Here is a 24,688-nt window from a genome sequence, read left to right as displayed (position 1 = left end):
AAAAAAAAAAAAAAAGTTTTTCTGTATATCCTAGATTGATCTATTTGGTTTTGGTGATGATTGCATTGTAATACAGCAGAAGGAAGGAAAACAAAGCTTAGTAATTGGGTAAACAATGAGTTATTAGGGCAGATTTTCCTTATGGTAACAATAACTTAGTTCAAACAAAAGATAGATCCGAAGAGGGAAGGAGACCTTGGGAGAATCAATGAAATTAGAATTTTCTGAAGATCTCTCAGAATTTGTGGCTCTGCAAAAATACCTCATTTAAAATGAAAAGGGACAAAGTCTAAAGGAGACAAAACTCTTTCTAAACCAAGTTGCTAAAGAGTTGTGTTTAGTGTAAAAGCACAGTGAAGTGATGTAAGATCCTTTCTCTCTGATATCTTTTGAGATGATCAGAAACAAAGTGAAGAAGACAAACACGTAGCAATGATCGAGTACTGTGTTTTTTAGCCTTTCTGACTCTTACCAGGATCCCCCGTCTATGTTCTGTGATTCCCCACCCATTCTCTCGTTAACGTGAGAGACTGTTTATTGCAGAGTGTTTCTTCAAAATGGTTTCTCACGCAGAGCTGACTGTTATGCTAGGTTGCATGTTTGAGGTAGGAGATGAGATAAAGGAAAAACCCTACTGAACGTTTAGGAGAAAACCATGACCTGAGTCAGCTTGCACTGAAACGTGGGGCCTTCTGAGGCTCCGCAGCAATTGCACAGTTTGGTTCTGTTTCTCTAGAACAGGGGCTTGAGTGTGTCTATTAGCAAAATGCAAGAGAAGAAGGAGGGGAAAGCACTTAACATAGGGCATTTAAATAGTTCTGGTATTAAATAGTGCAGACATGCTGTCTAGGCTGGGAAAGATAGAGGAAAGGGAAATGAAAGTATAGTGAATCTTTGCTACTCTGAATAGACATGGATGATTGTGCTTTTGTAGTGCTATATATATTTGCCAAGGCAATCTGATCAGTGTTTGTCTTGAACCAACTAATCAATGTGGTGTTGAGGTCAGTGCTATTTATCAGGAGAGCTGGAACAAGAAATTAATCCAGTAAATTTCATTTGTTCTCTGGAGTGGGCTTTGTTTTCATGTTAACTTCGTGTAGCAAATGTTGACAGTACATATTGTTTTCCTCATTAATAAAACTTGGAACCTGTGATGTTCCCTGCAGCAGTCAAACCATGTCCAACACAGCTGAGCATGCATCTTTCTTTGACACATCCAAAGGTCAGAGCATGCACTGATCCAACTTGCTCCTTGTGGGAATGTAGCTAAACCCTCCCGTCTCCGTGGCCAGTATGGAACAAGAGCTGGAGGTAGCTAGCTGTCTTCAACTTTGTCACTTGGATGACAGATGCCTCCATTTTCAGCTGGGACCAACAATTTTCAGCAGAGCTGAAGCATGTTCCTCTAGTTTAGGAGATCTGGATAACTTATTACACTGCTGTGCCTGTTTTTGCTTAACCTGGAGAGAGTGAAGTCTGTAGTTTGTGGAGTAAGGCTATCAGAGAGATGTTTTTTCTGGATACGTTTAGGCTCAGTCGTCATTGTTTAGTGTCAGTCTACCTTTTGCTATATTGTGGTTATTTCTTTGCATTGCTCCAGGACCTCACCGATCAGATGCTGTAAAACTGTGATCCGGTCTCTTTGGCTGACCACCACACTTGTTCACGCGAAGTGCCTCCTTGTGCAGAAGCAGCGTTTCGATTCACATAACAATCAAAAGTCTGCAAAGGCTTTGTTTCATATTGGCTGGGCAGCAGAACATTTTGAACTCTGAGTAAAGCTGCTGTAAAGGGACAGTTAGTCTCCATGCCAAAATTCGAAGGAAACAAAATGATCCTCATTTTGTTGGAAGTCCTTCAGTACTGCTTGTATTGGAATTTCTAGTTTCAACATGATTTTATTCAAAGTGATGCAGTGAAGAATGACTGCATGCCTGCCTTTCTGCTCCCAGATCTCTGCAACTCCCTTATGAATCCAATAGCAGTTGGAGAAAGAAGAGGAAAAAGAACAATACTAGTATTTTGGATAAACTGTCGCAAAGCAAAATGTTTTTGTTTCAACAATGTTGCACAATAAAATCACTGTTATAAGCCAGTTTTCAGAAACAGATACTTATCACAAAGCCCTTCTCAACTAAGATGTGTTTTAGGGACACTTTCTGATGTGTTTTCCTCCCATAGTGTAGAAAGAACTATCAGCGCAGTCTGCTTGGCCTTGCCATAATGGCCTGACACTGAGAATCCTTTTGTTGTCTTGCTTCCCAGAAGGGACACTTTAGAGGAAACCCCCATCTTAGAAACAAACATGCTCTGCAGTCAGGTCTCCCCACTTGCTGGCTGAGTTCTTGCATTCAGCATCCTGTACTTAAGATTTCCAGAGTAGTGAATAGAAGAGGTACCAAATGGTGTGTTACTGGTTACTGCTTTCAGGGAGCCAGGAGGGGGTCTGGTAGCTGCTGTGGATGTGTAATGGAAGCAGTCCTATGTACTTAGATGGTATCTCATTTGGATTGCATCATTGCCAGCTTTGGTTCTTGAATCTCTTCCCAAACTTGCGTTCTAGAGTTTCTACTTGGGTGTGTTGCCGCAGTTTTCTTTCAGGCTGAACCTTCTTCAGTTCTGTGTGTTTATGACTGTCCTGAAAAAAATAAAGGCTGGGCAAATCCCCTCTGTAATCGGTGAGCTTGGACCGGGGAAGAATCTGGCCTCAGGTAGTAAGTAAGTCAAGCATTCAGCTTTCCTGGCTCAGTTTTTAGTTGTGTCAGGACTCTGTACTTGCCATATCTCTCCCAAATGCATCTCTGGAGACTTTGCAGGCTTTTTTTTTGTCTTTTTTTTTTTCCCTGGGGTGCTGTTTGAAGTGCCGAGAGCCAGAAATTCTGATGCAACAACTTTTCTTGTTCAAGTGACTAACATTGCTCATGGGCCTGAAAGCATTACTAGCTAAAAGCCACTTGGGGAGTTTCTGCCTTAGAGAAGATGAGGTAATAGGAATATAATTTTTGAGACAGATTACCTGTTAACTACAAGTTTCAGGACTTTTTACTCTTGGGGCAGAAGCTGGAGTTGTGTGTGCTGATCTATATCTGGTACATACGTTGAGGGTACTATAGCAACATAGCCCATGCAGACTTGTGATAACCAAAGGAAATTCAGCGTGGGATAGGAAATGTAGGGAAGAAACTTCCTCTATTCTCCTTTTTGCATGTGGCCCATTTTTACCAAAGTATCACAACTTTGAGAACCTATAACCTTATGATACACCAAGGGGTGGTGGGAAGAGTCAGATACCCCCATTTAACAGGTTAGGAGCGGAAACACACATGGATCCAGTGCCTGGAGTAATGGGCATGTGGGAACAAGTTTGCATCGACCCACTCCTTTGCTTTGTTGATCCACATCTCCAGCCAGTTGCTTGCTTTTTCTCTCTTTCTCAAAAGTTTCCCCTGTCCCACCTCTGCTTCCTTCAAAACTTCATGCTCACTCCTTGTGTCCCCCTCAGTGTCCTCCCTGTCGGTGTTGCCCAGGGCCAGGAGGTGCTGCATGATGCTGTCTTGCTGCCCTCGCGCCTTCTCCCATCGAAAAGAGAAGAGGGGCACAAAGTGAAGGTACCTTTGCTGCTGTGGGTGGCTGGCGGGGCTTGGCGCATGTTGTGGTTTAACCGCAGCCAGCAACTCAGCACCACGCAGCCGCTCACCACTGCCCCTCCCAGTGGGATGGGGGGGAGGATCAGGAAAAAAAAGTAAAACTGCTGGGTTGAGATAAGAACGGTTTAATAACTGAAGTAAAATAAAATATAATACTAACAATAATAATATAATAATAATTGTAATGAAAAGGAATATAACAAAAAAAAGAGAAATAACACCCAAGAAAAGACAAGTGATGCACAATGCAATTGCTCACCGCCTGCTGACCGATGCCCGAGCAGAGATCTGCCCCTCCTGGCCAGCTCCCCCCAGTTTATATACTGGGCATGACGTTCCATGGTATGGAATATCCTTTTGGCTAGTTCAGGTCAGCTGTCCTGACTCTGCTCCCTCCCAGCTTCTTGTACACCTGCTTGCTGGCAGAGCATGGGAAACTGAAAAAATCCTTAACTTAGGACAAGCGCTACTTAGCAACAACTAAGACATCAGTGTGTTATCAACATTATTCTCACACTAAATCCAAAACTCAGCACTGTACTAGCTACTAAGAAGAAAATTAACTCTATCTCAGCCAAAACCAGGACAGCGCAGTATGGTCTAGCCCCTTGTTTTGGGAGCTGTGGTGGGTAGTGCAAGTGTGTAACAGGCGTTCATAGCCTTGTCTGGGAAATGAAAGCAAAGGGCTTCATCTCGCAGTTGCTGTGGTTGTTGCCTGGCTGCAAATGGTGCTTGTCACCCCGAGCAGTTTGCATAGCTGTGGACAAACAGACCAGGCAGGTTTCTTCCCAAACAGTGCATGTGACAACCATAAAACAATTAAATGGGCAATGTGCAACCAAGGGTCAGGAATTCTCCTCCCGTGAAACCATCGGGTAACGTGGACAGGGCTAAGTCAGGGCCATGGCAGAACATAGCAGTAGATGGTTTCATCTACCTGCCTCCCTTTCTATGTGCATTGGGAGTTTGAATTTGTGTAGAAATACAGATCATCTCTGCCTAGCGCTCTTTGTGTTTTCTCTTTGGTAAATCCTTGCAGTGCCTTTGCAAAATTGAAGTATCCCCTTTTTCAGAGGTGGCACTTGAGTTTGTCAGATGCAGGCTGAATCTCATATAAAGGTTTTGGATTTGTCTGAGTCTGGAGGAATGCAGAAGAATCCCTGGATCCCAGAGCAATGGGATGAGTCAGGTCTTCTGCCCGATGTTCCATTAAAAAAAATTAAGGGCTGTCTTTTGAAAGTATCCTTTATGTGTGTACACTGCTGCCTGAGCATCACTTCCCATTAGCTGTGTAATAAGATTTTCTGTCCCTCTTGCCTGTTAATTATTTACCTTTGAGAGTGCATTCATAAAGCGACGTGACTTATTTAGGGAAAAATGAAAAGCTTTTGCAAAGGATGGATGCTTTTTGCTCTTACTTTTTTGCTCAGGAATTTAAGTAGAGTACCTTAAGACTCAAGATGAAGAAGGGATTGCCGTGAATGGGAGATTTCGCAAATGAGCATGCTCAGCTCGTAGAAGGTGAGGCAGGAAAGGGGATGTAGCAGTTACACACTTGTAACTGCCTGTACAAGGGTTTCTGCCCAGGAGGGGCTGAGGGAAAGGAGGAGGCATGACAGAAATTGATACAAAAAAGCTTACACACTGAAACCTCCAGTGGAAACAGGACGTGAGCTTGAAATGCAGTGTTACTTTCGTAGCAATAGACTCTGAATGGTATCAGTGGGTTCATGCGTGGTCCAGGCTGATAACAGTTCGTATGATAAGGGTGTGGGGTTTATCATGGTAGGTAGTAAACAGCTGCACAAAACTTAGTCATGCTTATAAAGTCAAGTGCAGGCTGCTGTCTCTGAGTTGACTGGTTGCTGAGCTAGGGTGGAATATCTAAAAGCATTTGAATCATTTAGAAGCACAGCTCTTAATGACTCTCGAACGAATACTTGCTCCTTCACTTGGGCAATTGTTGCTCCTCCCTAGTTGTATCTACAGTGCTATAGTTATGCCTAGTCATTTGGAGAGCAGTGCCAAGGGTTCCTGTACCGAACGGCTTACTGTCCAGGACAGTGAATAATGCAACAACGAAAGGAGGGCATTTGATAGACACTGCTCTTCATGTGAATAAGTGAGTGTATTTGTTTATAGAGAAAGGGCAAGGACCCTTCGACGAGGGTGAAGGCTGGCAAAGCCACACACCCATCAGAGGGGATATGTGGAAAGGAAAAGGAAGTTGATGCCAGACTCAATTTTGCTGCTTATTTGTGTATGGGTAGATCTCCCTGTGAGCAGCCCAAGAGAGAAAAGAAACAGAACAGGAGAGTTCAGAGGAGAGATCAGACCTGAGGAGCTCACTGTGCCTGTCCCCAGCCTTGAAGAAGAGCCTGGTCAGCCAAGAGTGTCTCAGAACCTGAGAACAGGCAGCTGCCAGCATTTCTATCTGCTACCGCAGTGTGTTCCTCTGCTTTTTCCACTCAGAGCTGGATTGTGCAGGAGGAATTGCTCCGGCTCTCCCAGGAAGTTCTGGGTGATGTATCCTCCACATTTTCCTCCCAGGAGGGACTTTCCAATGCTACTTAAAAGATACAACCTGTTGAACACTTGGGGTAATTCACTGTAGTTCCACATGGCCAAAGTCCAGCCCTTAGATGGGAAGTGTTCTACTGCTTCTGGAAACTCAGTGAAATTCTTCAAATGAGTTATTCTGAAAGGGGGAGTGGTGTAGCAGGTTCATTGTAGAAATCAGAGGCTAAAAAGAGGTTGCTTTGTATCTCCCATGTCTTTCATTCCCACCTATTTGGCCTTGTTCCCTGGGGTGGGTTGAGTTGTGGGTTGCCCAGTCAGATTTTGCCCAGCTGTATGGGAATCATCCATACAGCTTGGAAAATACCATTCATTAGCTACACTTCGGAAATGTCAAGAGGCCGAATGTGGGGTGAGTACTCGCATTTGCACAGATGCACACAGTTACGTGCAAGCGCACACAAAGAGCTTGCAGTTAAAATCTACGTGCCCGTCTCTTTTTAACAGGGGAAGACAGCCCCAGCTGTGTATACAGCTTGGTGTTTCCCTTTGATCTGTGTTTGTTTCCAGTGTTTCTCATAGGCTAGATTCTGGCGCTCCTCAGAGCTGGCTGCTCTTGTCCGTGTTTGCAGCTGCATAACTGCATACAGAGAAGCTCGCTGGGGTGACAGGGATGTAACTGGTTTCAGCAGCTTGAGGTGGGGGTTCCTCTTCCCTGCAGCCCCTCCTGTTGTTTGCTTTGCTCCTGTCCTTTCCTCGCCAACCTGCACGGCAGGGGATTGTCTCATTCTGCTAGTGGAAACTGTGCCTTGCAGATGCCTCAGGATCCTCCCTTTTACTTTGCCTACCTGCTCCCACACACGTGGCATTACTGCCCTTTTCCAGCTGCATGCAGCAGCTACAACTGCCCTCTGGAGCAAATCTTTTGCTCTGACACCAGGGTCATAGCTCGGAGAAGCAAAATTCCCCTTCGCTTTCCAGAAACTCAGCATGCTGCCCCTGCAGCTGGCTTGGGCCCTGTGCCTAAAGGAGGGCAAGAAACCGCACTCTTCAAACTTATGTGGTGTTTTGTGAAGCTGTCAAAGATGGGGCTGAGAGGGGCCTGCAGCACTCATTTGGTCTGTCCCCTCGCCCCAAGGCAGGATAAGCTCTATCTAAACCTTTCCTGACAGATGCCGATCTAGCATGGCCTTAAAAGCCTTTGACAGCAGGAGTGCCTAGGGAGGCAGTGCAACCTAATGCCCTCATTAACTGTTGTTACCACTAGAAAGTTTTTCCTAATGTCTAACTAAGAAAAAAATGATTTCAGCGTTGTTTAGAGGAGAAAAAAAGCCATCCAAAGTTGAGTGCCTCTGTGTGTGTGAAGGGGGGGTCCCAATGCTGAATAAAGTAATCGACTTTCATAGCAAGAATCCCTTTGTTAGACTCTAGAAGTATGCTGAGGAATTCTGGCTGAGATAAGCAAATAGGGGGAAAAAAAAGTATTCATCTTTCCTTTTCCCAATGCATGTGTTTGCCAGTTCACCTACCCAGAAAGGGAACTTCGATACCAAAAGAAGTGGGAAACCGGATGGGAACACTTTGGTAGATATTCTACGTAATATGACCCTCTTAGGAAATGCGCAGAGCCTGTTCTCTGTGGCGTGACCTCTTTTAAACTTTTCTTGGCTTGGAAAAGCAGCTTACAGGCTTGGTGTTCACTGGAAAAAGCACATATGGGGATGTGTTTCAGTGAAGTGATTGCAAAGGGGGAGAAGAAGAGAAATCTTATATCTGGTGTCGTATACTTCAGGAAAACATGTGAAGGCCTTCTGGAGTCATGAGTGTCTCTTGGAGTTTCTTTGAGTTGTGGTTTTTTTTCTTAGTGATCTCTGACAAAAATACATGTGGTGGGGAAAGAGCAGAGTGGGAGGAGGTTATACCATGGGTTGGGCACATTGTAAATGGTTAGCAGTAGTTGGAGTAGAAAGCTGTTTTACAGGAGTAGGGGACTCCATAAGCCCTCCAAGCTGGCACTCAGGTCTGTGCAGACAGTGCTGCCTTGCACTTCCCCTCAGCCATCTAGGGAAAGCAAATTGCATGAGTTTCTTAAAGGTTTTTTTTTTTTCTTTTAAAAGGAGCATTTGTTAAAACTGTTCTGTTATTTAAAGTGAAAAATATGATTAATCTTGCCAGCTCTTGTAATCTCCACTGCAATTCTGGTGATATTCTGTAATTCTCGAATCCCAGCACCTGGAGTTAAGTGTTTTCTATCCCCCACATAAAACCAGTGTATAAGCCAGTGTAATCTATGTATTTAAAAAACAGAAAGAAGAGGAAGCATCCTGTGTAGGTGTTTATGTTTGCTTTTTTAAATCATGTGATGTCTGAGCTACTCTGGTGTGTTTTTTTTATGGGGCCTAAATCATAATCTTCTGGACACATGGGATTAACAGTAGGGCATCAGAAACTAAAAGTTTTAAAGAAATAAAAAGTTTCATGACTGCTTGATTGCAAAGTCAACGATACAGCCTTCATCTCGGCATCCTGATTCTGACTAAACTTTGAACTTCGCTGAAATTGCATCTTGGGAATTTCTTGGGACAGAGGTAAGAGGAGACCTCAGATAGTTTTTGCTGCATATATGGGGGGAGCAGTGAGGGGTTATTGATCCATTTTGAGAAATGTGGTCATCTTGTACTCTGGGCATTATTAACTAGCAGAGAAAGCTGAATGAATTAGCTTCCCAAAGTGTCCTACTCTCTAGGCACTTCACATACCAGTGTCATTGCTGAGCTACATGAGCACCTGAAAACCAAGAGTGGATTTAGCTGTGCAGTACTCCGTGAAGGAATTAGGATTAGCTCCATTTTGTGGATGAGCGGTGTGTGCTTCAGTTCCTCGAGGGATTTACCTGAGGACATGCAAGCTGGCTGCAGACAGGTCTCCTGACTCTCACTTAAAGGTCTTGCCTGCTGCATAACCCTTTCCTGCTTGTGGAGAGAGTTGAAATGTCAGCTCCGTTTGGTTGCTGCTTCGTCCTTCCTGAAAGTGCATGCAAACTCTGCAAGCTCCTGGCTAGCACAGCACTAGGAAAGTCAAGAGACCTGTGCTTCTGGTTTGCCATTTGGCTCTCCTGACAGGGAGACCTACCGCAGCCTCTCCCCAGGTGAATGGTTTGTGGTGAGAATTTTTTTGTTGTTGTTTTTCTTGTTTTTTAATTATTATTATTTTTAACACCAGTGATTTTTGAAACCAACAAGGAGTGATCCCAGGATGGGACGCTGTGTAGAAAGTATCTGACCATGAAGCACTAATTTATCTTGCCTAAATTCGTGAGGCTCTGTGAAGGACATAAGCATGACAAAATAACAGGGAAGGAGGGGTGTGATTGTGATTATTATAATGCAGTGCCACTGCAAGTATTTCTGTAAGCTCGTGTGGTTGTTTTCTTAATATTGTCCTGATAGTTGAGCAAATGGAAACCAGTTTCCACCAAACTAGAGCACTAGGTGTTCCAGCTCCTTGCTCATTTTTTTTTTTTAATTATTTTTCTTTCCAAAACAAACTATGAACCTTTCAGTGTTTGGTTTGTTCCCAGGTGGGATCCTAACCCTTTTCCTGCTGGGAAAATACAGAGCGAGTGATCGTAATGCAGCTAATCCTCCCACAAATGTTAGTTTACTCAACTACAGCTGTTCTTGGTTTGGGGGAATTAGAATTGTATCCGTTTGTGGCATTGCTGACCCAGGCAGGGATCGTAATGATCTTTTCCAGCTGATCAAGAGTTCACTAGGTAGAATGTCCTGTGCTTAATATAATGACTTTTTGAGCCCTATTGGAAGCACTAGGAGTTTTGTAGTTGAGCTGAAAAAAGTCAAGCAATTTTCATGTCTTACGGATACATTTTGTCTTGCTTCCTGCCCAAAGAAATGGTTTCCAAGTGGCCAGCTTCATACTTTTTCCTTGTTTGAGGTCTGAGCAGTCTTACATCTCTTGGCCTTCACACATGCCCAGAGGAGAGAAAGAAAATGCAAGGAAGGTGTCAAGGGTAGTTAAAGGGAAAGGGCGAGTTGGGGTTTGTTTTGTTGTTGTTGTTTTTTTCCCCTGAAGTTTACATTGTTTTAATTTTTGAGGTGATAAGCCCTGCTCCTCTTTGAAAGAACTGTATTGACAATGAGTTTGTATTAGCACATCACTCCAGTTAAGCAGAAGCAAGGTGTGTTTTCACACTCTCTGGTACCTCCTTTCAGAACCTCTTTTCTTTCCTGGTACCTCCATGTTTGAGATCAGGACATGACTCATCTGCTGTCATAGTGCTGGGAGCTGTGCTTCTCTGTTCAGGTTCCCCTGCTGAGTAACATACATAGTTAACGAGTTAAAACTGTTTGTCACTTAACATTAGCTAACTCCTAGACTTTTGAAATAGAGTATTACTGTTCTTTGTGTGCAAAAATCCATATCCAATAGGAAAAATAGTGCTAGGATCTCTTAAGTTCTCCTTCCTAGTGCTTTTTTCCAAACATATATCCGATCATGACCTTGGCTGGTAATTCCTTTTTCCTGGGAAGTCTGAGGTTAAATTTAAAATAATTTTACAAGGTGAAATTACATGCACTGCTTCCTCTGTTCCAGATGCATGCCCTCTATACCTGAAAGGTACGGTAGATATTTGATGACTCCTTAAATGTTTCTGACAGTGTGAAGAGGTATTAGATGAAGAGCACATGCTTTCCTTCTGGCATAAAAGATTTTGTGTAAACAAGTATTCCAAATGGTCACATTCTTAGAATATTTTTTCATTAGGAATTATGATTTTGTTCCATGAGGTGAGGAAACTGGAATATAGCCTCAGAAAAGAAAGGTATGGCGTGGAAAAACTCTGTCCTATCTTAATGAACCGTAAAAATATCTTTTAGTAGCAATAGCTTATCTGTGTAATTTAAAAAATTATGTTAATGACAAAAATAACTTCTAGTACCAGATCAGAATGTATTCTTGATATCGGCATATTCTCTGCTCATTATTTTGAAAACAGGAAATATGTTTTCCCAAATAACAAGTTGGTAGCATCCTTTATTCTTTCACTGATGAACAAATGTCTATCTTACAAAGCAAGTGCTTGCTTCTTTCAACTGGTTAGAGGCGTTACTAGTTTAAAACCTGACTATATTTAGTAGGCACCAAAGTCCAGGGTCTCTTTCAGTAGTATTACGAAGAAACAACGGCTCTGATTTGAGGTATTGTCTGTGCCTTTACTGCTATGACACCCTGTGGACCATCGGTAGCTTTTCTGCTGTAGCCAGGAGACCAGTCCAGGGGCACTCTGCAGCTGCCTGGTGAGAAGCTGCCTGGTATCTCACGTTCTTTCAGTCTCAGTGCAGGCAGGTGGCCTTCAAGGGTCTCTGCAGATCCCTGCTAATTCATCTGTTTTCTGGTGTGCACCATCTTTGATTTCTCCTTGAGAGGCTGTGGAGACTTGGTGGTAGTAGATCCAAACTGGAGAGCTCTTCCCATTGCCTGGCAGTTTTAGAAGCAGTTAAGGATTATGGGGTGAGAGCATCCCTGTTTCTTGGTGTCTGACTGTAGAAACCTTGCAGGAGCCTGAAATACCTCCTCATTTCTTTTCAAAGGCATGGTGCTTAGCCAGGAAACCTCTGAACAGAATAATCAAGAATAGCTGGTGAGTTTGGAAAATCTTGGCTATCTTTGCCGGTGACCTAATTCTAGCAGTAAAGCTGAAAATCCGTAGGTCACAGCAAAGCAGGTTACTGCCTCCTCTTTGGCGAGGCAGGTTTCTGATGAATGGCACAGCTACTTTGCAGGTGTGTTGGCGGCATGGAGGAGGATGCTGCACTGGTTGGAGCAGAGTCGCCACGCTTTGCGGTTGTAAGTACACTGCATATCCCTAGAAGGATAATTATAATGGTATTATTGAGAACGAGGGCACAGGACACCGTTGGCTATTTAAAGAGCAGGTCTATTTTTAACCACCTTTTAACAAAGATGGAGTTTTTGTTAGACTGGGCTAGCCAGGGCTTTATAATTAACCGGCCTGGGTTGCACGTTGATGTTTATGGCTTGCTTTGCATGTTCCCTGATAGTCAAATGCAGGATTGTAACTGTATCTTATGACCAGGGTAGCAAAACTGCCATACCTGCGTGGTCAGCAGTGACCATGATTGAAAAGTTGGTGCCAAATGATCTTGTGCAAGAGGTACCTGGATGTGACCATACTGGCGGCAACTAGGCTGTGTTTGTAAGTCAGAAGGAGAATGTGATGTAGAGCATTTATGGCCTGTGATGGCTGTAGGGTTTAGCATGCTGTTGTAAGCACAGCTCAGCCTAAAAGGGGTTTAGCTGGTAACATCGTGTATTGTGCTACAGTGAAGTTCAGTTAATTATATTCACCAGGGATTAAAATACTTTATGGCTAATGGCCAAGATCAATAATAGTAGATCCTCAATATATAACTTTAGGGGGAGATTAACTTTGATTAATAATAATAATAATAGACTCTGCTCCAGAGCATCTGTTGCTATTTGACATGTCTTAACATCTGTCCAAATTGCTTTCAAAGAAAGGCAGAAGGCCATAGAGGAGCTGGGAGGAGGGAAGAGAAACTGATGAATGGGCACTGAGAACTCGGTGCAAGATGGGGATGAAAATGAAGGGGCGAGAGAAAATACTAGGCATTGATTGACTCCGTTCCTCTGCTGGGCAGATGGCCACCTATCCTGTTCTCATCACCTTTTCATTGTGAAGCTCAGGCTGTTATATTTGATCTTTCTCTACTGAGTTGAAGGAGTCTATCTCATTGGTGCCTCTGAAGATCAAAGGGGTTAGGAAGGGATGAGCAGTCATGATACCGAACAGCTGTGAGTTCATTCTGGCAGAAGCACCTTCCAAAATTATATCATTTTTTTTACTGCGAGAAGCAGTATTCAAATTTTTTTGCCATTCCTTTAAGCATCCTAGTTTTGGAAGTCATGGCATTACAGATGGTCTCTTTTTTTAATTATTTTATTCATTTAAATGAAGCTTCTGTATTTTAGCCCTCTAGTTCAAAGAGAAAAACTTCAAGATATGCAACAAATAGGACCCGAAGGCCCAGAAGTTATTGCATGAATAAAAATAGCCCCAGATATATCACTTCAGCTTCAGAATCATAATGTTGCTTTAGTCTAATTGTTTGGGATCTGCTTGATTTAGGATTTTGGAGTGCATTCACAGGATCTTGTTTAGATGTCAGTGCATTTGGCAACTGTATTCTTGTTCCAAAGAGTTTCCAATCCAGTAGACTGTTGGAGAAGAGGACGGAAACAAAAACATGGGCAGGCTGAAGGATGACGGCTAGTGATAGCAGAGCAGAGCAAACAGTCCAGCCTTTGCAGTGCTGGTCAGAAGACAGAGTGAAAAGGAAGGTAATAGAGACTCAGTGTGACATGAGAGCAATCCTACTCCCTGAAGTGCCCTCTGAGACGAGAGTAAGACCCCGAGTCTTCCAGAAATGTCCTGTTCACAGCCATGTCTGCAGTGCTGTGGCCTTGAATCCTGGAAGTGGAAGCTCTCTCATGTGTCCACATAACTCAAGGTGTTTGTAGGCCAACCCCTGCACCCACTGAACATTATGTACACCTAATGTCTGCACAGTGTGGACAGACTGATCAGCCTTTGGGAGATATAGCTAAAAGTGTCTCTTATCCCTCCATATTGCAGCCCAGGAGGCACCTGTCCTGCAGGAAAGCCAAATCTTTCAGCTAGATCCCCCATATTTCAATTGGAGACTGCCTGATTTCCCCTCCCTCCATCCCTCTCTTCCCCTTTTTTGATTTTTGGAAAGCCTTGAAGTAATTCATTTGCCTTCAAACTTGTGACGAAATTAGGAGAGCCCTCTTGTAATATTCAGTTTTATACATAGAAGGATGTCCGGAACGGGAGAGACCTTGACAGTTGTGTGACGTGGAGAGAGGTGGGGAGAGCATGTCTCCCTCCAGACTGCAGTAGTAGGCTAGAAAGACCCGTGTTGGAACGGACCAGTGGTGGCAGCAGACCACTTGGCACAAGGTTGGTTGGTCTTGCAGCCTCTGTTTGCCAAGAGGCTGAAGCTCTTCCAAAGTTGAAATCAGCAATGAGTCTTCCCATCTAGGAGAGCTGGGGGTTGAAGTAATTTCTGTGTGCCTATGGGGATGCACTTGGCTATATGCTAGCTCTGCGGTGGAAGGCCATGCAGGGCTCAGGGACAGTCAGGGCAGGGCTTGTAGAACAGCCTCTTTCAAAGTTTACAATGGAGAGTGTGGGCAGTAAGTTTTAAGTTAAAATCCTTGCTTTATGCTTACCTTAAGACTTGCAGCTTCTGTTGCAGATGTGGAGAAGGGTTTGTGTGCTACAAAACTGGCCATTTTTTCCAAGTATTTCAGTTGTTCAATAAGATGCTTCCTTTCCCAGTGTACCTTGTCTTGGTTTTGAGACTGAGGTGGCCTTTGGACAAAACGGTGCTGTTGCGGAGTGCATCAATACATTGCTGTTTGTATTTCATTTCTGCTTACCGGCTTGAATCAGGATGCTGCTTTCTTGAGCACTGTACCACCTGTTATCTCCCTGTTATGTAGCTTGTCACCAGGCAGAGGTGCATGGATTTGTGTGACTTTGAAAAGCTGCATTGCCTTGGTTTTTTGTTTCTATTACTATTATTGTTCTGACTATTGTTTAATCATAGGTCTCTTCATTTTTGGTTTGTTTTTCATCTGCCCTTGATTTGAGAATACATTTGGGCAGATGTTCATCTTTAACTTTTGCAGACAGATCTGGTATGGTTAAGATCAGGCTGAAAATGTTGTCCATAGAACTTTTTTGTTCCTTTAAGTTCCTATTTATAATACGTTGTCAAGTCTTTTTATTGACGGTCCTAAATTTTCATTTCTTTGTTTATTTTAAACACTAGAAAGGCTTAAAAAAACGTAAATATCTAAAGGCTTTTTTTTTTTTTCCCAATTACTTTTTCATGGTACATTTTATTAGCATTTGGAATACAAATACTCCTACATGCCAGGGAGCCATCAATAGAAATTGACTGGAAACAAAGAGGCAAATGAGCAAGTATCTCCTTCAACTGGGAGCAACGCGGGAAAACAAATAATCGTGAGAAGAGACCTGATTTAAAATCAGAAAGCAAGGCTTGTTCTGAATGATTTCACAGCTCAGGTGGAGAATATTAACTTCTAACTGCATATTTCTGAGCCAGATTTCCTTCTAAAACATGTGTCTCGTCTCTGGTGTCCTGTGGAATTGGGGTGAGCGGGTGTGAGCGTGTTTATTGCAGGCTGGCTGGACGCCACCGCAGCTTTATTGCGCGTGGCTGGAGGGCTCGCAGCAATTGCATAACGCTCTGCAGCAGAGAAAGCACGGGCTCGGCCCCCGGTGCCCAGCTGCCTCGCTATTCCTGATCCAGGTGCTTGGCAAAACCTCTTCCTTCGCTGAAGACAAGCGTTCAGTAAAGCAGGGGGCAGATACCATTGCGAGAGGGCTGGGCTGGGGGTTAGAGACGAGTAAGGAAAAAAGATCGAGTCATGTGATGGGTGTTAGAGATAAGCATGCCTCTGACCTGTGAATTGCTTTTAGAAGGAAACCATATTTTCCCCCATTTTCCCTGCCCTGTGGTTTTTGCATGTGTTTCTCATTACTTTTATCTCAAAATCATTCTCGTCCAGTGAATTATTGATGTGGGGTTACTTGCGTTTCTTCAGGAATTGCTTTCTTTAACCAGTGATCCCTCCTGAATTTTTTAAGCAATCTATTAGCTCTGAAATCCAAACAAAGTTGGTGGTTTCTAATTTCAGGGTTAAATTAGACTCGACTTTGAAAAGGTGTAGAGGGAAGAGGAGGAAGGCAGAGGGGAAGGATGATAATGTCCTTTTCCATGTTAGGATCTTCCTTCTGCTGGTTCTTCTGGTGCTTCTTTTGGTTTGGTTTGGTTCTGGTTTTTTAACATGTCTTGGAGTTCAAGTGTCTGATTTAGCCTCAGTGGGACTTGAGCATATTCCTAATGTTGAGCACGTGCTTAAATCCACTGTTGAATTCAAGCCCTATAGACCTGCAGGCATAGTACAAAAATATCTGGGAAATGCTTTGCTTTTCCCTCAGATGCTCCCTTCTTTCAACACACAAAAATCAGAATTCAGCACTTTGAAATGCTGTTGGAGGCGAGTTGGTCATTTCCTGCTGGGAGGGAGGCTTGATCTTCTAAAGATGGGAAGAGAGTGTGTGTGTGGTGGTGGGGGGTGTCTGTGCATGTGTGTGTTTTGCAGATGTTCAGGCCTTGATTCAGCAAAGTCTATCAGCAGTGTCTGACTAGGGGATAGTGCTGAATCTGGTAAACCTGCTGCTTCAGAGCTGAGTGTGCACGTGTGTTTGACTGACTCCTCAGCGGAGAAAGTTTCTTGTCTCAGTTTCCATCGCTTCTGCCCATGGTGGAACCTGGAAAAAAAACCCACAAACCCAAAACCTGTCCTAGCAAAGAAGCTGCGGTCTCTCCAGGGATGTTTACAATCAGGGATGGCTCCCTGACCATCGTGCCTGCAGCCATTGCTGCAACATTCGCAAGAGGAGGATGTACCTGAGCGGGGGGGGGGGGGGTCACCCACTTGGCAAGGGGTGCACAGGGGTTTGGCTGAGCCCACCAGGGCCCAGGGAGGGAAACTGCCAGTGGCCTTCTAGCCCTGGGCTGGCCTTCGCAGGGGGCTCCTTGGGCGTTGAAGGTAGGTAGGTTTCTAGCCCCTGTGTAGCCGCTTTGTGACCAGCAGACATAAGGCTTGGAGCTGCCACCACAGGTCCCTCAGCTCTCTGGGGACTTCCCAGGCAGGGAAGAGGCTGGTGGCTTTGTGCCCAGCTTGCTGTGGTGCAGAGTGGTGGGGTAGGCTGATTCCTACCCAAACCCCTCAAAAATGTCCTCAGAGCAGTGGGGGAAGGAAACGGGGAAATTTTTTTGCACCCACACCTTTTTCTGCACTGCAGTTCTGATCCAGGCAAAAGGGAGCCCAGTTGCTGCAGTGGGATTTGGGAGCGTGTTGTACAGTGAGACAGCTGAAGCTATGAGCAAAAAGCACGCATAAATAAAGGCTTCCTCCCCGTGCTTTATATAAGCAGAGTGGATGATGTCATTGGGAGCCAGAGAGGAGAGCAGGCTGTGAAATTACAGCCCTCTGCAGCCAGGCAGAGCCAAGTGCAAGGAGGGGCTGCACGGAGCAAGGGCCAGGTTCCTCCTTGATAGAGGCTCAGGACGGAGGGCCTGAGGGCTCAGGCTTGGAGGGGAGCTGGGGGGTTAGAAGTAGATAGTCCAAATACAGTCAGAAGCTCTCGCACAGGCACAAAGGGAAAGGGGGGAGAACAGCACATGCCCACTGGGCAGCAGTGGGGCTGCCGTTTCAGGGGCCAGTACCCACTTCTTCCACATGCAGCCACCTGTAGCTTGTTGTGGATCAACTGGCAGGGCTATGGGGCTGCTGAGCTTGCTCATCCCTCTTCTGTTTCAGTCTGCTGGCCTGTCTGTTTAGGAGCTGACATATGTTTTCCCACAGCAGCTCCTGGCAGAGAAGAGAGGGCATCCTCGCTCTGCTTGCCCTCCACATCCCAGAGGAACTTGCTTCTCGGCTCCTCCTGGCCCTGCACAGGGGAGGAAGCAGAAGCAGCAGAGGGGCTCTGTCCTAGCCAGAGTTGCCAGGTGGAAAAGGATAAAAGGTTGTCCTCAGCTCTTTGGGACAGAGAGGCGTGTGTTAGGCTCTGCTTTTCTGAAGCCTCTCAGGTGCTTTGCTCCTTTTCTGGCCACCCTGATGCCCCACATGGGAATCTCAAACAGGAGTCTTCCCCCTCATCAGGCTGAGCAGGTGGGGAGGCACCGGGCTGATCTCTTGGGAAAAAGGAGAGCCCCCTCCTTTCAAATCCTCCATGGATTCCTTCTTCAGCACATCCAGCACCTACCATGTGCTCAGGATGCTACTGTGAGAGCCTGATTTTTTCCAAGGCCACTTAGGCAGGAGAAAGGGCTCCAGCTTCTCCCGTCTCCCCTGCAGCTAGCGTGCAAAGGCTTCGGCCTCGGCTGAAACTGGAATTGTCCTTCTGTCATCCTCTGTCTTCCTCGGGATCGAGGCAGCGAGAGGCAGCAGCCCTTCGCACCAAGCCCGAGTTGTTTCTCTGTTATATAACAATATGGGCATTTAGACTTGTTTTTCCAGATATTGGCAGATGCGTCAAATATTGGCATAATCCAGTGGTTTACATGGAAAGCCGTCTGGCTCTGTCTGGAGCCTGCACAATGCTGGTATTTTCATTGAATACAAGAGCCTGCAGCGTTGTCAAAGCCACGTTGCAACAGAGTTCAGGTGAACAAGGGGCAAAGACACTCGTATCGTGGCCTGACCTGTGGGATTACAGCTGTCCAGGTACAGCTCCAGAACTTGATAAGAAAGATTAATAGGTTTGTGATTGCTTTCTCTCTGAAATGGTCTTTTAGCTAAGTTTGCTGTGATGCTTTTGAGCTCTGGAGTTTTATTTCTGGGTTTTACTGAAGCCACCCATCAGTGTGTCAGACCTGCCTGTGTGCTCTGTGGTTTAAGAACCCATCGTGGTCTGCTCGGGCTGTTGGAAGTTGAGAGAGGTCAGGGACTTAGATTTTAAAAATAAAAAGGCAAGGTATTGAACACTGCTGAGGGGATAGAGCTGGGCAAGCTGTTTGATTTGATCTCTGAAGGAGAGCAACACGCTCCTGTACCAGAACAGTTTGCAGGCTTGGTTGCTCTTCGCTATCCCAGCTGCACCGGGCCAGGGAGCTCCCGAGCGGCTCCACCAGTGTCATCCCCAGCAGTGGGAGGTGAGTGCTGGGGCTGAAGGGCCTGGCTGTCCCAGTCTGCACCAGTCTGCGCACCGAGGCTGGCCCACTGCTGTATGCTAATGTAAAGACCTGTGCATTTCCCTCGGTTAGGCTGTGGTTGGAGATATAAATGCACTTACGTGTGCGGTGTCGTCAAACCTCAGTGTGGCTCAGCTCTGAGTGCAAAATAAGGGGAAAATCCAACAGCAGCACAGAAGTGATTGCTTTGGTCAAACCTCTTCCAAACCTGCCTCAGCTCAGCCGACGCCACCTGCCCCTGCAGTGTGCTCGTTGCCCAAGCTGTGCTATGTGCCATCGTGAGCTTATCAGCTTGCACTCACACCCTCTGCCACAGGCAAGTGTCCCTTCCTGATGCCTGGTGTGCCGGCAGAGGCCATCACTCCTGCTGCAGGCCACGGCCTTTGGCGACCGGCCAGCAGAGCCGCTGGCAGGAGTGGCTTCTCTGAAAACCGTCTGCATGAGCCTGAGCCAATCTTCTGGGCTTCGAGAGCCAATGTGGGGATCCAGAACTGGGGGAATGTCCCCTTTGGGGCCACACGTGCTGGGGAAGTAACTCTCTGCCAGCATTTCCAGTGTCCTCCTGAGGACAGACCATTTGACTGCTTTATCCTCTCCCTGCCCTTGTCAGGGCCTGCAGAGCGCAGTAACCTCCTTCGATCCACCATGGCCCTGGGGCACAATGGGAAGTGTTTCAGTGTCCTGGGTTTTATTATGTGGCTGGATCTTTGCATATAGCTTTCAGGTGCTTAACACGGTTGATCTCATCGAGTCTGCACATAACCTAGCCTTTGACGTGGCAGATCAGCGCCGTCCTTTTAACCACTGTCTCAGCAATCCAGCCAGTGCTCGCTCCTGCCCGAAGCTGATCACTGGTTCCAGGAATCGCAGTTCCTGGTGCAGCACCTTCCCTGGTTCCTGGTAAAACCTCCAGTGCTGAGACTCAGCCCAAAGCTCAGGCTGTAGATGTGTTGTCCATTTCTCTCTGCATTCAGGAGTGGACTGTGCTACGTTTGACACTGGTTAGATGTTGATTCCCCAAATTTTTTGTTTTCTGTTGCACAAATAATGCAGTTTTCACCATGGGCTGGGAGCTGCCCTTGCCCAGCAGGGCAGGGGGGAGTCTGCAGTCCCTACCTGTAGCAGGTGCTGTGTTGCAAGTCCCCTGTTAGGTGGAACTGGCCCTGCTCCTCAGCCCCCAGATCTGTGCACACATCTTTAGCTCTGCTCGAGCTGCATTTTTAACTTGGGCTGATCCCGTGGGTGAAGTGTGTGGCTGGTGCTTGTACTTGTGCTGTGAAGAGATATGTGCTGCAGCTTGATGGCTGTGCTCTGACAGCTCTGACTTGGTCACTTGCCTCTGTGGCCATTCAGGAAATCTGTGGCATAGCCAAAAATGGGTTCAAAACCCAGTCTGTTTTTAACCACAAGATCCTCCTCCTCTTCCTTTCTCTAGCTGCAAGAAGTTCGTGTCCAGTCTCCTGTGGGATGACATGAACTAGTGCCAGTGTGAACCAGCAATGCTTTTTCATTGCTGGCCCTACAGGTCATCATGGGACATAGGGCAAACACCTGTAGTAGGTGCACACAACTCCTGTTGATCGAGCTTTACATTGAAAATGGGCTTCCAGGTAGAAGAAATCCCCCCGTGTCAGCCATATGGGTTTAATGTCAGTGGGGTTTGCCCTAGAGCAAGCTGAGAAGTAAAAGATGAGATTGATGTGCTTAATAGTCTTTTCAGTTTGATTTTTGGATTATGATTTCCCTTTCCCCACCCCTCCAGTTGTTGATATTTAATGAAAAACACGTGTTCTTCAAGGCCCTTGCTGGTCATATGCAGCCCTGTGGCTGTTCTTGAGACAGAATGATGGACCCTTCGTAAAGAGATTTATAATAGAAACAGTGAGGAGCTCACAGCTACAGCACTGCTAGTGAACACTCCCCTGCGCTGACAGTTCATCACCAAAACCCCTGACCCTTCCACCCTTAATCATCCTTGCTTGTCACTGACATAATTGCCTGATTACAGACTCCTCTCCCCCACCCCTTTCAGACTGGGTGCAATAGTGAATTTGAAAAACAAATGGAAATGAACTGTCCATGCTCTTCCCCCCCCCCCCCCCCCCCCCCCCCCCCCCCCCATTGAGATGGATCAGGCTAAGATTCAGTTTCTTTGTGCATGAGCAGGGGCTGGGATAGGCTTTCAGGACTCTTTTGCACCAGTGTTTCTTGCATGTGAATGGTGGAGCTGATGTCATTGTGTTATTGATTGGGATGACAAGTTTGGACATAAATCATTAATGTCTGGGAAAGAGAGAGGGAGGGGAAAAAGGCAACCCACACTTGATAGTTTTCCATAAATCTGCTGTTCATTCCTGCATACGTGATACAGAGGAGAAGACAGCAGGAACGGTTTTCCTGTGCAACCCGAGGACGATGTGCTTTGCCACTGCTGCCTGAACCATTTTCCCCAGAACATGTTTCCATGTTCTGCAGAAAATGGCTCATATCATCAGCAACACTGTCGTGCTTGAGCCTGTCTTTGTAGACATCAGCCAAGGTCAGAAGACTGCCCAGGGGAAGGTCTTGGGTTCTCTAGTTCCCACAGACCTTGCACCCTCGGCAGCATTTCAGACCTGGGCCCAGGAAGGAGTAAGAGTGCAGTTCTTGGGAACTACCATCCCTCTAGCTCCTTTAACTGCCAGCAGGGATTGTTTGAGTGTTTTGGGCTGACCATTTTTCTCATTGATCTTCTTAATTTTGTGCAAAAAGACAGTGCTGAGATCAGTTCATAACAAATATCCCCAGGCCAGCAATGCACAAGTGTGCGGGGGGTAGCAGTCATTCAAAACTGCTTTCACAAAAGTTCTTCTCAGCAAAACGGACAGCAAGTAGCTGAGAGGAAACTCACGAGGTGCTTGTACCATTTGCTTGTGTGCCTTGCCCCTGCACAAGGTTCATCCAGATGAGTCAGATTATCAGTTCAGAGAGCAAGAAAATAAACAGTGTCTGTCAGAGGTTAGCAATAATGCAAGTACTGGTGCGCAGCTGATGTTTGCAGCGTAAATAGTTTAGTGGCAGCCTGTCCTGGTACCTGTGGGGAATCTTGTGATGTGTGGAAAGAGGGAAACATGAAAACTGCCTTGTAGGAGGGAAGTAGAGAAGGAAATGACATTCCCTTTCTGAAAGCATAGCTCTGATCCTCCTCTTCTCCCCTTGCAGCCGAGCTCACCTCCGCCTGTGTCTAGAACGCTTAAAAGTTCTGATACCGCTAGGACCAGACTGCACCAGGCACACAACGCTTGGGCTGCTCAACAAAGCCAAAGCACATATCAAGGTAAGAGCTGCTTTTCCCAGCTGCCTTCAGCCTGGGCTGTTGGGAAGTGCAATGCAATTGCTCACTCTTGCTGCCTAGAGGTAACTCTGTTGAAGGAGACTAACATTTTAAAAAAAAAAAAAAAAAAAAAAAGGCAAGCAAGCTTTGCCCCCTTGGTTAATCATTTATCATTGCTACAAGCCACATTGTTAGAAGAGTCCATAATGAACTCCGTTAACTACGGAAATGATTGATTTGGAGAGCAGGGGTCTTGTTCTGTATTGTGATCGTTCGTTCACAGCTGCATCTCTTCAAAGAAAAACATACCTACTGTTGAATGACTGCATTTTGATGGGAAATGCAGCTTTTTTTCTGATGTGCTAGTGAGTTTCCACTGCCGAAGCATTAGCACAAACCACAAGAGCGTGAGACGGGGTTGGCTTGCTGGGGTTTCATGTGCGAACCTGCCAGCTAGCCCAGCGCTCTTCTAGATTCACTTTTGGCAAAGCAAAGCATGAAAAGAAAATGCAGCATTGTCAGTATCTGGAAGAGGCCAAAATACTTTGTCACAGGTCAGGATAGCGGGAGGGAGGATGGGTGGTGAAGGAGAAAAAGCACTGCCAAAGGGACAGAGTTAGCCTGAAATGACTCCTCCTTATGCAATGTGCTTGTCATAGGAAACAAAGAACAGTGCCCTGGTAGATTTCCCAGCTGTGATCAAAGAAATCTGTAGTAGGTTATGTAAATCGCTTACTGAATAGAAAACTGTTTCTGAGAAATCCTGCTAAACCATGCAGCAAGGAACACAGAATTCCCAGGGCACGTTTTTATGTTACAGTGGATCATAACAAACCCTGAATGGGTTTGGTTAAGGGAATTGAGGCCCCTTCGTGGACAGATTTGGTAATGCAAGTGGCTGAACCAATGGAATGACCCACAAACGGCTACAATTCAAATCGTTTCCCCTGGAGAGGCTCTGTCCTCAGAGACTTTTTATACTAATGTGTATGATTTATCAGGACTTGGGAGGTGGAAAAGATGTGAGGAGATGGCATTGTTCTTGGGGACTGCAAAGCAGCTTGGTTCAGGGCTCTTTTGCCCCTTAAATCCTTCTGGGACGTGGGAAGGTCTAAGTGAAGCAGGTGGCTGGGCAGTGGAGGTGGGAGGGAAGGAGAAGAGGATGAAACTAATTTTTGAGTCATATTTGATCATGTCAGAAACTTGAAGAGGCTGAGAGGAGAAGCCAACACCAGCTTGAGAACCTGGAACGAGAACAAAGATTCCTAAAGAGAAGACTGGAACAACTACAGGGTCCTCAGGAGATAGAGCGAATACGAATGGACAGCATTGGATCTACCATTTCCTCAGATCGCTCGGACTCAGAGCGAGGTGGGTGTCGCTGAACTAGCACTGAATCCTCAGGGCTCTACGAAGCGAGGGCATGAGATTCATCCATTTCTTGTCTCTCAGCTACCCCCTTCTTATGGCCTTTGGTATTTAGACTACTGATTTTGCTCACACACATGCACATACACACAGAGACATATTTATGAAGAGTTTCATATTTTGCATGAGTTCTAATTAAGTCTGGAAGAAGTGTTGTTATTGTCAACTTGAGCTGATTTCTGTGGCATTTCAAGTGACCTGTTTCTCTGAAAAGCTCTCTAAAATGCCAAAGTGTTAGTTAGGAAAAATAATGTGATCACAAGATGGTAGCTAAATACCTGATGGTAAAGTTGAGATACCCATTTTCCTCTTTGGTCTACTGAATCTCTCGGCAACACAAAGAGGAAAGTCTAAGAAGATATTGGTGGGACTGGAACGGATGTTGCAAAGCAGCATCCAGCTTCTCATTCTGTATTTCAGCCATGGTATAACGAAGGCACCGTGGTATAACCAAGCAAACAGAACCAAGCAAATTGCCTCTTAAAATTTCCGGAGTCATTCTACACCTCCCCCTTTTTTTTTCCCAAGCTTCCCATAGAGTTCATCTACTCAGTTAAAACTGGATAGAGATGATCTGAATGGCTAACTGAATTCAGATAATTTTCTTTTTTTAAATACCTCTGCTGTGGAGAAATACTTAGGCACAATAGATAGTTTGATATTTACTGACAGACCCAAAGACGCTGTATAGTTTGGGTGTGAGTCCGTAGTTTAAAAAAAAAAAAATCCTTTTGGAAAATTCTAAACGATATGGGAACCAAGATATCTGGTTAACTAGATCTCTGCTTTCTAAGTCTTTCTTAGAAATAAGATTTATGTTCTAAAGTCCACTGAGCATCTCTGAGAGTAACCCAGATCCCCATGGTAATGCATTGTAATGCCCTATATGAGTGGTC

General features: G+C 45.4%; 1 protein-coding gene across 2 annotated transcripts in view; it reads left to right on the top strand.

Annotated features, from left to right (window-relative positions):
* The window catches only part of MXI1 (MAX interactor 1, dimerization protein), a 58,684-nt gene that overhangs the window by 31,707 nt on the left and 2,289 nt on the right, over window positions 1-24,688 (top strand). For both annotated transcript variants that reach the window (XM_050898805.1, XM_050898806.1), the window contains exons 4-5: window positions 22,253-22,367; window positions 23,564-23,735. In XM_050898805.1, the coding sequence (XP_050754762.1) occupies window positions 22,253-22,367; window positions 23,564-23,735 (287 nt within the window). The remainder of the gene's footprint in view (window positions 1-22,252; window positions 22,368-23,563; window positions 23,736-24,688) is intronic.

This window comes from Gymnogyps californianus, chromosome 6 (assembly GCF_018139145.2).
Source record: "Gymnogyps californianus isolate 813 chromosome 6, ASM1813914v2, whole genome shotgun sequence".
In the NCBI taxonomy this organism is placed as follows: Eukaryota; Metazoa; Chordata; class Aves; order Accipitriformes; family Cathartidae; genus Gymnogyps; species Gymnogyps californianus.
The sequence above is the reverse complement of the archived record's forward strand: the minus strand, read 5'-3'. Positions and strand labels throughout refer to the sequence as shown.